The 18,835-nt window shown below is 33.3% G+C and overlaps 1 protein-coding gene across 3 annotated transcripts in view; it reads right to left on the bottom strand.

The window, feature by feature from the left end:
- The window catches only part of LOC118183006 (uncharacterized), a 50,987-nt gene that overhangs the window by 20,859 nt on the left and 11,293 nt on the right, over positions 1 to 18,835 (bottom strand). For 2 of the 3 annotated variants that reach the window (XM_035352401.2, XM_035352400.2), the window contains exons 6-9: positions 16,027 to 16,212; positions 12,297 to 12,437; positions 4,568 to 4,634; positions 2,082 to 2,131 (exon numbers count right to left, since the gene is read on the bottom strand). In XM_035352401.2, the coding sequence (XP_035208292.2) occupies positions 2,082 to 2,131; positions 4,568 to 4,634; positions 12,297 to 12,437; positions 16,027 to 16,212 (444 nt within the window). The remainder of the gene's footprint in view (positions 1 to 2,081; positions 2,132 to 4,567; positions 4,635 to 12,296; positions 12,438 to 16,026; positions 16,213 to 18,835) is intronic. The other variant, XM_035352403.2, reaches the window with a different exon arrangement.

Here is an 18,835-nt window from a genome sequence, read left to right on the forward strand (position 1 = left end):
ATTTGGCGACAAAATTGGCGATATGTCATAGACGGATGGAGAAACTTCTGGAACGATTTCTTACCGGTTTGGCCCAGAATGCTCTCGAACGCAAGCCAAAAGCTATATAAATCCTGCTGGTCCGCGGAGAGTCAGTTAATAGTGATTAAGTGAATCTCTCGTAGTCTAGCAGCGAGTTGATCGTTGGTCTGTCGAGTTGATCTCGAGTTAGTGGCTCGTCGAGTATAATCTTAAGTGTGGTGAGCTCCGCGAACGACCGAACCGAGTCGAGAGTTGTACTCTAGTGCTTATCGTCGAGTGCGTCGCGAGTTTCAGGGTCTCTAGAATATGGCGAGTTCCGACAGCGACCGAACAGAGTCGGGAGCTGTATACCCTGGTGCTTTGCTGTGAAGCTGTCTTCAGCGTTATAGCCTGGTAGCCTGAAATCTGTGTTGCTGATTTCTTCACCGTGTTTGTCGTAGTTTTTCGACAACTATAAACGTGTTTCGGAGCTGTTATAAGTAATACCGGCTAATAAATTGTGTTTCCATTCTTCATCAAGTGTTGTCGTTGATCACTCCAAATCTCATTTCCTGTTTATATCTTAGTTTACGTCTGGAAAGCAACCGCAAAATATCGCATTTGAAAACGATCAAAAACACTGTAGATAGAAAATAATCTCAGACAACAACACTATAAACTGGAAAAGTTGAAAATGAAATTTCACCACGATTAGCTCATTTTAATATTTAGCTAAAATAAAAGCAGAATGTGAAAGGTTGAATTTTTTTAAACTATAGAGAATGTTTGACTTCTAAAAGAGAAATATGTCTTTCAGTGTAAGTGCAGAATTTCACCATTAGTAGCACCGCATTGTATGTATAAGTATCAGGAGTACGAGAGCACAATACGAATGGAGAGAGAGAACGAGGCAAGAGGATGATGAGATGATGCAACGAAAAGAAGGATGCCATGAAAGAATGATGACGACGTAAGGACGTACTGCCTCCATTGCCACTTTTAATTTTTAGTAGTTCACCTGTAAATAACCATAGCCATCAGTGTATTCACAGGATTAATTGGATTTAGTTAAATACTTAAGTAACTCTGATTTGTCTGCCTAGGAATCTCCTTGAAACCAAGATACATACATGTAATGAAGACGACGCAACAATAACAAAAACGACTCAGAATGCAAAGCGCTGAATCCGCAATGAACTGAAAATCCGGCAGTCTAGGCGGATCATACGGATCAAACATTCATCTTTATTTCAACTTACATTTGAAGCCACCATTTACTCGGAACTAAGCACATTTATTACATTTTGAAGCTATTGCGATAGAAATGAAGAGAGCAAAACAGCGTCCTAGCGGCAAGACAGCTGAAGCTAAGAAGAGCGTTATTATCCAATATGGAGGATCACCAAGAGAAGGTTTTTGTTCAGATTGCTTATTAAGAGAAAGGTTTAAGCTCACGAAATTTTGAATTCAGGTTCCGAATTAGCGATTTCATCAGCGTTACGCAAGCCATGCGATATAGACTGATCTAGAAATGATGCAGACTAAGAAATTGTTATTTTTAGAATATAGAGAGAGGTAATTAAGGGCTATTGCTAGTTTAAATTATAATTTTGAGAATTTACAAAATTTGTATCTCACACATACATACATAAACAAAAGCTTAGAAATTTAAAATTAAGATTATAATGTATTAAAGACGCGCAGTGCGCTGCAAAATTCATTAAATAATGAAGAAATAATAACGAAATCAAATTAGGAGGTAAATAGTCCAACAGGAAGTATGTACATAAAAACTGGAACAAAAACTAAGCAATAAGCAATTCAATAAAAAAATGCAAATAAAAATATAACAAGTTGTTGAAAATTCTTTGATATTTTTCAAGAAGCAGCCGAAGAATTTTCAACAGAGCTGTTTTGAATTATATTTGGACGATCATAGATTCTTAAGATAATTAGAATGCCACCATAAATGAGAACCAACCAGCTTTCACATCCCAGGACAAAAGACAGAAACAAATAATACTTTTGTCTTCAGTTCCTGGCACTAAAAACATCAATCTATAAAAATTCTTGCAACATACCTATTGTGGTTTCCACATCACAGTTAAATCCAGAATAACCACTATCACACCTAAATACGAAAAAAACAAGATTAAAAAATTAGTTCCATGTTGCATGCCGTTGGGTGGGTATATGAACATGTAAATGAATGAAAGCAGTTACTTGATTACGTTCGCAGATATACATGTTTGGTATTGTTGCATATGTACGGGTTTGTAATAGATTGAATGTACACAGAACCGATGATAGCTTGATAAAATTTATTTTTACCAAAAGAAACAATTTATAAGTTCTGGAACTTTCCATAAAAAATAATCGTACAGCTACAGAGTAAAATCAGTAGTTACACTTCCAATTTACTGAGAAGGTGTGTGGTGTACGTGGTGTATTTTATTATGGCAAAGCACACTAGGGCTATCTGCCTAAGGGGAGGGATGCCTTCGTGGAGGACTTTCTAAGGGAAACTGGCTCGTATACACGTTACACATGGGGAAAGCCACGAAAACACCCATGCAGCCAGCCCGTGCGCGGGATTCGAACCTCGGACCAAACTACCAGTGTGAAGCGGCTTTACCGCTCGGCCGCTGGTGTGCCTTACTGAGAAGGTTAAATTCAGCATAATGTAAAGCGCATCTAAGAAAGCAAAGCGGATCTCTCAAAACGGAGATATCTTAAAACTCTGAACTCACGCTGAACTAAACAGCTGACAAATTGATGGTTTCACCGGTCTTACATAGTTTTCCCCCGATCGCCGAGAAATCTCTAGTACCCTGCACTTCTGGAAATATCTGGAAGGCCAATACATTACACATAAGGACGGATACGGTTACAATTACACATAAGAGTCAATTATAGTTATTCCATTGCAGTAACAATTATACAGGACTAGACCAAAATTTCACCAAAGGCGACCAAGTTTGGCGAGTTTTGGCGGTTTCGCTGAATTTGGCGGCAAAAATTTGTTTCCAAAATCATAGCTCTATTAAACCTTGAGTAAATGGCTATCTCACCAATTTAAAGAGATAGCCATTTACTCAATGTTTAATAGACTTGCCCATGTATTCTTATTTTTCCGGCAGAGCTTCATCACTTTCAAACATTTTTGTTACATCATACAAAAGATAATACAATTTTACGTACAAATTAACAAAATCAATTATATATATACAAAATTCGTAGCAGTATTTTTAAATTACAGGAAATAAAATATCAAAAAAATGTGACTCTAGTATGAGGAAAATTGGCCGAGGTATTTCAGTTTAAAGTTAGAAAGCCTGTTTCGAAGCAATATAGAAATTGAAGAACGAAATGTTTTTCATTTTAAGTAACTAAACTAAAATAGGAATTTAGAAAGATTTCTGGAAATAAATGATTAAGAATGCATATTGGGATGAAAAGTACTGGCGAATATAATTTTTTTTTCTTTTTCGAAAAGGAGAACGTTTTCATAGAATCTTATAGAATTTACGCTTAATAAAACAATAGGCTTCAGCAATGAAACACAACGAATTTAATGCTATTTACATTGCTTAAAAATATTTCAGATTTACGAATTTTTTTGTATGTATTTTTTTTTAGTATGATTATTATGTTATAGTTCTAAAGTAAAAAAAAATTCATGGGAATAATGATAATATATTCAGAGCGTTTGAAAAGTTATAAATTACTTGTGTGAATTTCTTTCGGTATACCACAAAATCATAATTTAGAGAATACTGAACACCAGTTAATCACAAAAGACTATAATTGAATGGTGATGATGGGGAAGGTAAACCCAATCGCGAATTATTCTAATTAATTTATTAATACATTTCTCAAGGAAAGTTGAATATTCCAGATTTTCAAATTAAATATCCGGGTCAATTTTAGTCGGTGGGAGTCAAACTAATTATTAAATTTTTCTAAATATATGTAGAGGGATCAAGAGGCATTATAAAAAAGTTAGATTTCATATTTTTATTAAATTTTTTTTTTAAATTTTAAAATGCCCAAACATGAATATTTAAGTGAATTAAAGCATGTTTGTATGTATATGAAAGTATATTGTATGTATGTAGAAGTATATGGAAATTCTTGGTATGTGTATGTATTTTATATGTATATGGAAGTATTTTGTATGTATATAGAAGTATTTTGCATGTATTGGAAGTATATGTTTAAAATCAATGGATTTGAAAATAGAGACTGGGCAAGAATTTTTGTTGACACTGTGTGCATACCTTATATAATACACATTACTGCTTTCGCGAGAATCATTTGTGTGTACACATTTCTATCGCTCGGAAGAAAAAAGAATTTATTACAAAAATTTCCTGATAAATTTTTGTCACTATTATCTCCATTTTGTTGATACTTATTTTAAACAATTGTCTTATTATTTTTGACAGAAAATTTAGATAACAAACGATGGTGAAAACGGGAAAGAATCGGAAATTACAAAATAATAACCAAAAAAAAATATTACACAAAATAATAACTTTATATAGAAAGATCACATAGAACTTACTTGCATCGAAATCGAGATCCAATTATCTCACAAGTTCCATGCAGGCATATCTTTGAATCACACATTTCTGTGAATAAAAAGCAATACTTCTTTGAATTTTTAAATTATATTTTATAGATAAAATATTTTTACTTAGTTCATATAACAGCAAATTAGTTTTTAATCAAGGTATTGTTGCAATGATTTTGAATAAAATTTTAGTTAATTTATAATAAGTTTTAATCGTATAACTTTAAAATAAAAAATTTGTTTATAATAATGAAAAGGAAGGATAAAAATTTTGACACTTGATCCCATAAAAGAAAAATTATAAACCAATATTTTACAACAATAAAATACACTGCTGGCCTTTAAAATTGCCACACCAGGAAGGAATGATATCATGAAAGCCAAAATTGCATGAAAGGAAAATGAAGTTGGGATATGCAAATGATTAGTATTTTAGCGCATTTAGACAATGCAGGAGGAAAAAACGACATCTGAAGCCCTTTTACATCAACATCTGTCAAAAACTGGGTGGAAAATATCAGATGTCATAGAAGTTAAGAAAACATAACCTAGACACTATAGCATATAAGAAATAAAGTGAATCATTTTAATTTCAAAATTAGCGTAATGAGATACATTCCGATGACCTCATTGGTCTCGTGACTTATATATACCTTTTGTAAACAAACAATGTGCAGATGACCTCAGAGATCACGTGACTTATGTACACGTGACTTATGTACAGCTAATGCAAACAAGCAAAGTCATTCTTCCTCTTTTTCTCCTGCGGAATGTCTGCGGAATGATTAATGTCTTTGTCAGAAAGGAAATCAGCAGCATGAATGTTTTTGATATCAGAAACGTTTTTAGCACGATCTTTAGAAAGTTTTTGAACGATTACGTAACACTGTTCTACCATCCATTTATCATATTTGCGATTAGTGACGTATTACCAATGGAACAATTTACCATCTTCAATATATCCTTCAGATTTCATTAAACTGTTACTGTTTAACAGAGTTTAAAAAGAATAAAAATGCTTTTTAGTAATTGGTATCGATATTTTTTAATAATCAAGTTAATTAATGTCATTCAAATGTATCTAATTTATAATATTTACTTTTATCTGCGACTGGACTGAAGTGTTTCTTTGCACAATCATGTTAGTTTATAATGATGCGATTTTTTTTTTTTTTTTTTGTGAATTGCAATAGGCTCTAATGAAAAGTTACACAACGTATAAAGTGAAAGAATGCAAAATAGCGTCTTGAGACTAATAGCCCCTTAATTTACTAAAAGAGTGAAGGAAAGTAAGAAAACAAAATAATAATAATAAAAAAAATCTGAAAAGTTTCAGATTTTATATTACGCCCAAAGGGGCATTTTTTTAATGTTTTGTGGGTTACCTTTATTTATTAAACATCATATTATTCGCAATTAAACTATAAAAGTCAATTCAACAGCCATATCGCAAATTAATTTAAAAATATCATATATTTAGAATTTTCGATACACAGTCTCGCGCGCTGGAGATAAGAGTTTTGTTTTTTCAGAAGAGTGTCGCCGTTGCTCACTCTGAAATCGTTGCATTTCTTAATCAAAAACTCATTAATGCTATACAAAATATGAAATAGATAATAAAACAAATCCCAAATTTAGGCTTCCAGATGCCCATATTCGCCCATATGGAGACGTACGTTATTCAAAATCTGATGGCCCTAGGTACCGTAGTTTTATCACAATGGGGAAACATACGTACATTTAAGCAGATTCTTCATTATTGAATTCCTTTAAATATAATACAGGACTCTAATATTTGATGGCAACAGTTTGAAAAGTAAACCGACATTTATAGTGAATCAACGAAATTATTAGCCTTTCTGGACTAACGCTCTTTTTACTAAAAAAGAAAGAACTCGTATTAAATGTAGTTAAAATTTACTCTAGAAATTTATAGAAAAGTTCATTTGACAGTTTCTAGAAATCACTTAGCGAGAGAAAAATGTTTCATGTTAGCTTATATATAACGATAGGTTTCTGATCCACAATGAACATTATCAGAAAAACAATAGTAAGAATTTAAAAATAATATACTACACTTTTGCACATAAAAATGTATAAAAAAAATCTGATGTGTACACCACATGACTTCCTTGTACGGAATATTAAATTATAGGCATTTTTTCTTGCATTTCATTTAAACTTATTGGATTGAATTAAATCTACTTCGTCGACAGCGCATAACCACAATAGAACAAATGCACTCTTTAAAATTCACTGTATTTACCATAGCGACACTCTGGCGCTAGGTTCACTTAATATTTCGTTCATATTATAACTCAGAATGCAAAAACTTTATGTCATTTGAAGAATTATCTTATCATTGCCCCATGTTCTATTCAAATACTGGAAGCTAGAACGATGTATCAAAGAAATTAAGAAAACAAAACAAAAAAGAAACAGTTTTTCACAGACGATTTAGTATTTTTCATTCAATTAATTCAGTTCTCACTTCGCGACAAGGCAAAAATACATAAAAACTCAAAATGTCTGTATTGAAATTTAAGAAGTAAATCTTAAACACTTATTTCCTCGAATAAATTCCAGAAAGGATTAAGCATGATTTAATTCGCAATAATAAATGAAGGCGTTATCTTTGTTGTTTTGAAGCTTAGTCTCTCTAGATTGGCAACAAATCTACTATTCTGCTGTTTCAAATGTAAACAAATATGTCCGCCATGTTATTTAAAACTTAACCGCACTTAAACGGCTTTTAAATTGTTGATAATTGTACAAATATTGCTTCCAGATTTACGAAAGGCATAAAAACCTTAACCGGACGATAAGAACAGAATATAATTCAATCATTTTTAAAGCAAAAAATGTACAATTTACAAACATATAAGAGTAAAGAAACTGAGATCACTGAGCCGAGTAATAGAGTGGATATATATATAAATATATTTATATACGTATGGTGCGGCCGATTGCAACCAAAATACGAGGTGCACATCTACATGTTATAGCAGTTTTATATACAAAATTTCAACGTTCTGAGGCTACTCGTTTTTGAGTTATGCGAGATAAGTACGTACATACGTTCGTACAGACGCCATGAAAAATTCTCTTCAGAATTCATTTTAAAGCAGTTTTATAATTGTTTAGGAGGAAAAGAGTCTTTTATTCTGTCCTTTCATACAGATGTCACGCAAAAACATCGTTAAATTGCATTCGATAGCGGTCAAAATGGATATTTTCATTGAAATATGCTGCCTGAAGCTTTTCGCGATTACAATACTTCCTTTTTACTTCGTACAAGGAAGTAATAATAAATTAATAAAAAAAAAAAAAAAAAAAAATCTGAAAGATTTCAGATTTTAAATTAAGTCCAAAAGGGGCGTTTTTTTAACATTTTGTCTGTTATGTTTATTTATTAAATATCACGTTCACGTCCATAAAATTCAGTTCATGAGCAATATCGCGAAATAATTTTAAATTGAGCATATCTTTAGAATTTGCGATACACAGTCTCACGCGCTGGAGATAAAAGTGTTTTTCCTGTACAATGTTGCTATTGCCTGCTTTGAAATAATTGAGTTTGTTAATCAAAAATTCGTTAAAGTTTTACAAACCATGAAATCGATGATAAAACAAATTCCAAATTTGAAATTTGGCCTTTCAAATGCCCATATTTGCAGTACGATTACGTCATTCAAAATTGGATTGCTCCAGGTACCGTTGTTTTATCACAATGCGAGAAACATACATGCATTTATGCATATTTTCCATTATTTAATTTCTTCAAATATAATACAGGGCGGTAATACTTGGTCGCAACAGTTGGAAAAGTCTTTCAGAGTGATTTGACGCAAAATCGCAAAACGAAAACAATTGTCCCTCAGGGACAAAGCCCCTTTGGACTAATAATTTTGATAAAAATTTATAAATAATCGTAATGGAACTTTTCTTGGCAGTTACAAAAATTTAAATTCCTCCTGAATAGGTGCTGCTTATGTAACTTTGGCAAAAATGCTATTTTCTTTGGAGCTGAGTAATGATTCGAAAAGAACTGCAAAATACTGTATGAAGAAAACATTCTCACTGTATAGGAATAAGGATTACCCACAATAAATAAAACGACAAAATATGGCTTCATCCTCATGCTCTATATAAGTGATAACGAACGTTTTGAGCTCAGTGTGTCAAAGTTCGAAAAAACCCTAGTTTAACTCTGTTGCCGTGTCACTTATAGAATCATCCATTTACCAGTGTCATCCATCTGCCAAGAATGCCCTCGAACGCGCCAAACGCAGAAAATGTAGACAATGACAAGGCCATTGCAAAAGACAAATATTTTTGCATTATGCAATCTGTTGCCTCCGTCTAAGGCTCTGGAAATGCGCAATGCGTGTCACACAAACTGGGTGCTTACGTCATGTATTACACGCGTGTCATAGGTTCGCCATCACTGATCTATATTTACATTTTTCTCATAAAATATTCCTTTTAGGGATAGATAGATGAGTATTTGTTTATATCTTGGCCACTAATTTTTTTCCTGAACGTTAACGGAGTAAAGACTATATCGGTATTTTTCTTATTTCATTGTCAACTTAGACTACTGTGTTCTTTTTATTTTCTTGTAAATTTAATTAAAATTTTTTTTCCTTTCAATTTAAAATTTTCCCCCCATTCTTTTTCTCACCTTTGCATTTCTAGTGTATTTTGTTTATTTTGTTAATATTATAGTTTATTAGTGTAAACCTCGTGGTTACTTTCTGGAACATGAGAAGATCGAATATTAACAAAACAAAACAAAAACAACTGTAAGAATCCTAAGTTTTACTAACGTTTATTTTATTTTAAAACTGTACTATAATTTCTTATTTTCTAGTTCCGGTTAGAATTAAATGCTTTAACTTGTTATGCAAATTGTCTTGCTAACGCCCAAGTACTTAAGTTGTGGCTTTTTGCCAAGAGAGAGAGAGAGAAGGAGTTTTAGGAAGCAAGCCGCTTGCCCCTGCAGTTTTACGAGTTTTAACTCGGTTGCTGGTTGCCTTTAAGGCCAGAGGTTTAGCCCTCTTGATATTTGCAAACGTATTGTAGTTTCAGCAGCTCGGCGTACTACATACGTACCCTTTTTAAATAAAGGCCAGTCTTAGTGCTAGGCATTTGTATACTAATTCAAAGTTAGCTTTTAGTTATAGTTAGTAGTTTGGTATTCTTACGTTCAGACCGCAAGTGGTTGGTCTCTGTATTCCGAAGTTCGGAAGTGCCTGTAAGGTATTGAAAATAAAGGGTTTCGTATACCCTTCCTGCTTGTGTCGTCTGTTATACACAAATCTTGAACATAGCTTGAGTAAGCTCCCTGTTCTTATTCAGAACATTCCATGTTTCCAAAGCAAATCAAGAGAAACACAAGTCCTGACACAACAACATGAAAACTCTTTTCCATTTAGAAGACTAATAAGATGCTTAGGACGTACATAGCATGCTTAACCCTTTCCGGCACGCTACCTTTTAAAGTGGGAGTTTTGATAAAAACAAAGGTAGGCAGTCTAATTAGGCCTAGAGGAGTACACAAGTAAAATTTTGTGAAGATAGCACTGATCCTTTTAATTCTGTGGGTTTGCCCAAAGTGGCACATTGATTGAACAGAGCTTCGAAAACAGTGCTGAAACGGGCATTGTTGTCAATGAACTGACTGATGAGATGCGGAGAAACAAAGAATACAGACTCTCAGTTGTCCTACATTATCGGTGAGCCCGGTCTGTGCACACTTAGGGTTCGCCGTTTGATTTTAGGCAAGAGTTAAAGGTAAAAATTTAAAACTAATATAGAATAAGGGGATTAGCATACAGCCGAAAAAATAACATAGAAATTTCTTTTCAAACAATTCCTTTTATACCCTAAAAAGTCTGGAAGATTTCTTTGAAAAATGAGGGTCTTAAAAAACTAAATATGGCTAAAATGTATGGACTTTTTTGTGTTGAGGTGCCATCTACTATAAATAAAGAAGGTTCAGAGTAACCTATAAATCCTTTTTCATTCAATTTTTCTGTGCGCACAGAAGGAAATTTTTATGTGTGTCCAAACCGGACACACTGTGCCGCAAAGGGTTAAGATAGAATGCATAACTAAATGCAACATGGAAACTGGAGTACATCTTTAGTTCCAGTTTAGGAGATGAAGTAAATAAAAGAAGTTTTGAGACTATGAACATTTTGATTACGTGACACGCTTTAGTAAAAATAGTATAGAGACATCAGGTTAGTTCGAAGTGGGAGACATGAAAATAAGTTATGCCGTCGCCAGGACTCGAACCACGGACCTCTCGATTACGCGCCGAGTTTGCTGACCACTACACAGGAAGGCATGCTAAGAAGGCGGGAGAAATACCTAATACAAGAGACTTTGTATTGGGTATTTACAAATACACGTATACAAGAGATTTTTAGACTGTATACTGTATACAAGAGATTTTTAGGTATTATTGTAGTACTTTGTGACGTAATTTAATACGGGTCATGTATAAAAAAAGTTATGATTAGCACATTGCTCCTTCCCCACTAAAATTCTTTTCCAGAGAAAGCAATTTTGCAATGGACAAAATCGGCATTGAATATTACCCATAAGATGATGAGGTAATTAACTCAAACAAATAAAGACTTAAAATAACGTCCTTAGCTTCTTCTCAAATAAATGGGCCCTGAAAAAATGAAAAAAAAAAAAAAAAAAAAAAAAAAATTTAAAAAAATAAATGACATGGAATACTCTAAACGATGGAGAGACAGCTAAAATATCACATTACTGTTCGAATTCAAATACGGAGTTCAAAGAGTTCGAATAATAAGATCTAAGAGTAAAATTAATTAAATACATAATGTCAAACTTTAGCCCTTCTGCAAATTTATTCTCATATCTAACAACAAAATCGATTTAAATTTCAGCGTTTCTGCAAAATGAGAATTCGAAACCCTTGTTACAATATTAATACTTTTCTGATATGAAAGGTACAGTAGCAATATTTAGGTATAATACATCAAATACTTCACCAATGATTAATTCGTGAAATTTTGATGCTATGAAAGTAAACTTATTTTGATAAATTCGGTCACAGGAAATGCCATTGATTATTTTTATTATAAAAGTTAAGAATAAATAACGTTGTATAAATAACATAAGGCGTTACGGAACCAAATTTCATTAATTTTTATTGGATTCATTTTTAAACTGGAACTTTAGGTTTGCGATCAAACATTCAAAATATATTTATATATATTATAAAGTATCATTTAAGTTTCTAAACAGTTATTTTATGCTAGTTTCCTTTCCTATCATCCTCGTTTTCATTTCCCTACCGGAATGTAAATTTCCAGCTCACGTGATATTCAAATTAGGTAAAGCCAATGCTATTGGCTTCTGCAAGCAGGAGTTAATGCCATCAGTAACACTTTATTTGGACTAATAAAAGGGTCTTTTACACAATTTCCTTGTCCCCGTAGTTCTTACAAGACACTGAAAATTCATCTGTTGTCTTTTAGAGTTCTGGTTTAATTGTAAGCTACGTAAGAAGGTCAGATCTTGTAGTATAATGCTTTCGAAATACTTTTTATGTACCATACAATGCTCAAAATGAAAAACTGCAGATATTAGTGATATAGGAGTTTCTCATGGATAACATCCGTGGAAAGCTGGGTCATAACAGCGTTATGGAGTGCATTTACGTTTTATTTCTTACCTGCACAGCCAACGAGTTTAGTATCCGCAATTGCCTTGAGAGGTGCGTATCCTTCCTTGCAAGGACATTCGAAACTACCGTAAGTATTCACGCATCTTGTTCCATTTGGACATACATTCGGTTGTAAGCATTCGTTGATATCTGCAAATCAAACAGTGTGTGAAAGTTCAGAGCTGAAGTTATTCGAAAGTGTCAAATTTTATTACGTTTAGATGACCGAGTCATCCAAATAAAGTATGAACTTCACTTGAAACCTCATAACACAAATGAATACATAAAATAATATACATCATGCGTTATTTCTCATCGAAGATCTAAGCTTCGATTTAAATATTTCAACATTCGAAAATGATCCTGTTTCACTCTGGGTTTATTCTACCAGGTATGTAGTCTTTTCTTTGATACCCGAGAAAGAGCTAATATTTCTTTAACGTAATTCATAAAGATAATCACCAATTAAGTTACAAAAGTTCTTGCACTAACCTGCATATAAAAAATCTTATTGAAGTACTCATTTTTAGTTCATCTGAATTTGCTTCGAAGTTTTTCAGCAATAAATTATTTGGAAATCTATAATTGGCTTTCTGTGCATCTTTTCGCGAGTTACTGTCGCATATATCTAACTAAACTCTAAACTAAAATTTCATATAAAAACAGAGACGTGCAGGATATAAATTTATTATAACATTATCGAAATTTTGTCTATTTCAAATGCAACGAATTAATATTGTAACTCACAGTCTGACAGCACACTTGCTGCTTCACGTAATTGCATATAATATGATAAAGCGTATATTAAATCCTGACGCAATCCTAATTGACATTCTAACATACTGCAATAATTCCATGAATAGAAATTACTTCACAATGTTTTAGTCTCTTGCACAGCAAACTGATTTGCTTCTAATTTAAATCGAAACCAGCTTCTTGATTTATAGATTAGTATTCTAACAGCGAGCCTCAAAAGATAATTGAATTTTATAAAACCTTTAAAGAATTTTTAGAACTTTAATGGCCTGAATGTGTTTATAAAAAAAACGTGCTTTTTCATTACTGCAGTATGCTTTTACTTTTACCTTTATTAGCTCCTTTGAGTTTGAAATATAAGTTTACTTCAGTTGTAACTTTGCTGCAAGTGTTGATACATCCGTTCTTAATTCTGAGCACAGTTAGCCTAACAAAATTCACTTTAGATATTACATGAACTGTTATTTAGATTCTAAATTCAAGATATCACTTTACAACCTTTTTTAAAAAAGAATTCTGTTCCATTTTTACCGAAATACGTTTTATTATCCAGTTATTCAATATTATCTCAACCTGTCGCACCACGTGTGTAAATTCAGTTCTCATGTAAAGCTTAGCTGTATGCGAATGTCCCTCATTCGTTTCGCGGGTATAAGATCGTTCTTTGCTGGGGTGCACCACCAGCAACATTCTTGGCAATGTTGGTTGAAAAGAAATGACAGTTCGACAATTCTATTGCAAGCATTGTGTTAAAAAAATGAAAGGTTTCAAATTTTAATTGGTGGCCCAAAAGAATTTCTTAAGACCTTTTATGCTGTCCCTGAGCTCGCAGTTTACCAGTCTACTGTTACACTAAATTAGTGTAACAGTAGACTGATAAACTAACCCAATTTTTTTTATCTTTTTAGCTTTATTGTTAAACATCATTTTCTTCCGACTTACGCCACATCAAATTCAATAACGAAATTACAAAAATTTTAAAAGCCGCATAGCAGTATACGTTTAGATGCAGTGTGAAGTGTTGATGTACATTTTTCTGTCTTTTTCAGCTTTTTCTCAATTGGCCTTCTCCTTTTCCATCTCGTTGTACAAAGAAAAAATGTCCTAGTACGCCCACTTAGACTGCACACTAATACAACCCTGTGAAGCAGAGAATTCAAGAGCACTGACTATGAGCGGCAATAGCCCAATAGTGCCCTGCCACCCAGCAAATTTTGCTTTTGATGCGAAACTACAAGTTCCATTAATGTTGGAGTCATATGCGGTCTATCCTGATGGATCAAAGGAGAATAAAGGTACAGGCTGTGGCTTCTGTGTGATACGAGGGTCCAGCAGTGTACACGTGGGCACTTAATTCTGCCAATACAGTGTTATAAGCTGAACTTACAGCACTTACAGAAGCACTTCACTACAACATTCTAGTTGGTCACGAATTAACCACATATTCTGTCTCAGCGTCAAGTCTGCACTCTGAATGAGGTTAGAAAATTCAGAACACCAAAGGGATTCTAAGAATGCTACTATTTTTGCCGAGAAATATCAGACCAGAGCTCCCATGGGTCCGTACACGCACTAGAGAATACGGCAATGAGAGAGCAGGCGGAAACTGTTAAATTGGCAGCCACGGATTAATGTAAGCTGATACTGTACGTACTATGGTCGAAGTCGCGCATAAAAACGACCACTAGGTCTCATTTGATGGAGCAGTAGCAAAGTTCTGGGATAACGACGACATTGGCAGGAGTGGTATATAATTAGCTTCCGAAGATCAGAGATAAATTACGCAGTGGTACTTTTGAGCTGACCAAATTCCTGACGAGACATGGATCGTATATGAGCTTCTTATTTCGCTTCAACTTTCGGAATAGTGCCTAAGGCATATGTGGAGGGTTGGAGACTCTGACCATTATATTTTGGAGTGTCAAAAAACAAGTGCTTATTATCTTCTCACTCCATGAACTGAAAACAAATATGTTTGGGCAAATAACATCTGCTTCAAGACATACGCGCTCAGACATATCCAGAAACGCACTGAAATAGCTCTTGGAATCTCCAATCGACTAAATAACTAGTTAGCATCCTGATATAGCTAAGGGCAGTGAAAAGAAATGCCGTAAACTTGAAAAATGAACAATATGGATACTTTTTCAAGATAGTGGTACATCAGCGAACAAAATTAGAATCATTGGCAGAACTTAAACAGGCTGATATGCACCATCTCCAGCTGCTCTATTGGTGGAGAAAAGCAAAGAAAAAACGTCTTTTCCCAGTTCATCATATCAGTGCACAGTTTTTTATTAGATGGTTTTACAAAACTTTTTTGTCTTTTTGTTATTAACGTTTTGTGTATTTACTTTATTTATTTACGCCCCATAAAATTCAATTCAATAGCAAAATCACAAGACATTTAAAAACTGTCCATCTGTGAAAATTCCGACAGTTAGTTTCGCACTCTAGAGGTAAAAATGTTTTACTCCGCACAGCTTTGACACCTCTCGCTTTGAAATCGTTCAGTATGTTAATAAAAATTTCTTTAAAGTTTCACAAAATATGAAATAGATAATGAAACAACTTATAAATTTAAAATTCGGGCTTCCAAGTGCTCATGTTCGAACGGAGATCTCTATTATTCAACTTGATGTCTCTAGGTACCGTTGTTTTTTTCACAATGCGAGAACCATACATACATTTATGCAGATTCTTCGCTATTTAATTCCTTTAAATATAATACAGAGCTATAGTGTTTGATGGTAACAATTTGAAAAAATGATTATAGTCGAAAGGCTTTAATTTCGACATTTTAATCCCTCAACACATCGTCGAGAACTTTTGTGTACGAAAAAGATATATTTTCCATATACATTTAGCGTGTCAAATTCCTCTGAGCTTTAATTCCAGAAATCAACAACTAAACATTTTCCTTAACTAAAAGCAAAGCAAAGAAATTACAGGATCTTTTAACAGTATACAATCCTTGTCTTACCTTCGCACTTGTGGATAATTGTTTGTTTATCGGAGAAAGGCTGGTAGAAACCCAAAGAATAGAAACCTTTGGAGCATTTGCATTTAAAATTTCGAGAGCCATCTTGTGCTTTGTCACAAACCATTTCTGGGCTACATATATTATTCTTTATATCATCTGTACAAGGATCTGTTGGAGCAATTATGCCTATTACAGAAACATAAAGTAATGTGAGCAGATAGCAAACATAAACTATCGTAAAAAATATAATGTGAACACACGATGAGCAAAAAAACGTAAAACATCAAATACAGTTAAAAAACAGTTTTTACTATGATTAGGTTTTATGCACAAAAACAAGCAATTCAGCCAGTGGGTAGGAAGGCAGAGTTTTCAGCTCTCCAAACCGAAAGTTTACTTTTGGTCTCACTCGGTAAAAAGTCACTAGGCAAAAAACTGACTTAATTCACTATTCTTCTAAGAATTTCAATTGTAAACAAATGGCTACTTCGTTAGAGTTAGTACAACAACAACAAAAAAACTTTTAAATTGTTGACAATTGTATAACTATTGCATGTAAATTAACTAAAGGCATGAAGCCTTAATCGAAACATAAGCTATACATTAGCAGAAACTTTTGGCAGCAAAAATGATATGAATTTGTGGTGAAAATTTTGCAGCATTCGCTGTCGTTGTATGTACAGAAGTTGAACCCTACTGCCATGATCCTTTGGTCTCTCTAACAGGAATGTCTAGGAACACCTTCCTTTGAAATTTTTGAAGAATCGATTTATTTTAAATTTCTCTTTTGGATGCAATAGATGACGTTCATTTAATTTCTATAGTTTGCTTCTAGAAACAAAAGCAGTTTCAGAGTAATGAACTCTTTTAATTCTGCTGTATTTATTCAGACTGAACACACAAGATTTAACAATTTTCTTAGCTTAGGACATGTTTATATTTTCAACAAACGCTATGTTTAATTTTAACAAACGCTATGTTTATTCTAAGTAGTAATTCCGTTGTATATCTTAACATATGTCTCCATTACAGTACGTTGTGTTTAAACCCCATATTTATTTAAGCAAATAGCATAATTAATTAGGATAATTATACTGTTCAGGTGCCCTAAATTGATTGTGAATCAAGTCTTATTTTATCCTTTTTTATGCAATTTACTTTTACTAACTTAACGTTGATGCATCTTCCAGCATCAAGGTAAGTAAGTAAATGTAGAGTTCCATCATAAAGGTTCAAGTAAATTTAGAGGTACTGAAATGTCCGAAATGACATCCATTTTTATGCTTAAAATACTCACACTCTATATCAGGGATAGTCAGCCTTTTTACACCTACCGCCCACTTTCTAAGTAGCAAAATTTCTTTACCGCCCGCCGGTTTTGCAGTAACTTAGTTTAGCGGAAATGAAAGTAATTTTTTGAGTGAAGTTAATAAAAATATACGTAGTTAAATTTATCCATTTATTTATATTTTGCTTATATGCATAAGACACAGGATGTCCCGCGTAGCTAGCCGGGACATCGATTCCAATGAAACGTTTCCGGATAGGAAACCTTCAATGTTAGGAAAAGAAGAAGTTTGTTTCTTGAAGAAATTTATCCTAGGCTCACGTTTTGTTAAGATGTGATAATTCCATTATGCGCACTATAGTTACAGAAGATATAAGAGAATTGGCAACGCCTTATAAATATACGGAAACATATGGAGAAAGCTGAGCGCGGGAGAACGGACTTCCTACACCATCAGAAACCTCTACTGCCCACAATTAAACCTTAAACCGCCCACGGGACCAAGCTGACTATTGTTTCTGTAGCTCTTGCTCATGAGAATGAAAAAAATTGCATGATTAAATAAAATAATTTTTATTTTTATAGATCTGATATCATGGTAACTCTTTAGATTAGCAAGTAATTTAAATAACCTCACTAAAAATAATGTAGAGATGACAGACTTAGTGACTGAGGAGTAAAGGATGTTCGTGAACAAAGTTTGCCCAATGTTTTTCTGTTCTAAAATATTGGCATTTAAGCAATTAAAACTACGACTGTGTACGTAGATGCAGTTGAACCCCGCTATAACGAATTTAAGAGACTGAGCGTTGGGCTTGCTATATCCGGTGGTTCGCTATAACCAGCCTGATAAGAAAGAAATGGATCACCTTTTATACTGTTAAAAATTTTATTGGCAAATGACGTAGAAAGAATAATTAGCATTGGTATCTCTCTCAAAAGATATTAATAGTATTTTAATTAAAATGTTAAAAGTTAATTAAAATTATTATTATATGCCATTAGTAATACTTTTTTTCTTTGTTTTTAATTTTCGCCATAGTTTAATAACATTACACGAAAAATTAGTTAACACAAAAGTCATGGTTTAAACCCGACCCTCCAGTTACACATTTGCATCTAAAATACACGTTTACAGTTATGAATAAGCATCAGCCTTGAAGAAAGTGCTATCTGTCAGCTATATCAAAGAACTGGAATGGAATCAAAAAATTGATTCAAGCTCTTTATCTAAATGGATCAAAGGTTCTTTGGCTCAGAGCGTTACATAATAGAACCTCCTAAGATATCTTTGTTGCGTGTGCCCTAGTTTTGTATGGAATGAGTGCTACACCTGCCTTATATGGCCTTTTGTTTAGAACACAGAGAAAATGGAGATGAATATAAAATAATATTAACTTAAAGATGTTTTTCGTTATTTTAATAGCCTAAATATAATGAATTTAAGTATTAGTAATTTTCCAGTTGAAAGTTGCAGAAATTTTTTGGGGAAAAAAAAAAAAAAAAAAAAAAAAAAAAAAT

This window comes from Stegodyphus dumicola, chromosome 11 (assembly GCF_044657685.1).
Source record: "Stegodyphus dumicola isolate Sdum_Otavi_A_Nest chromosome 11, ASM4465768v1".
Lineage (NCBI taxonomy): Eukaryota > Metazoa > Arthropoda > Arachnida > Araneae > Eresidae > Stegodyphus > Stegodyphus dumicola.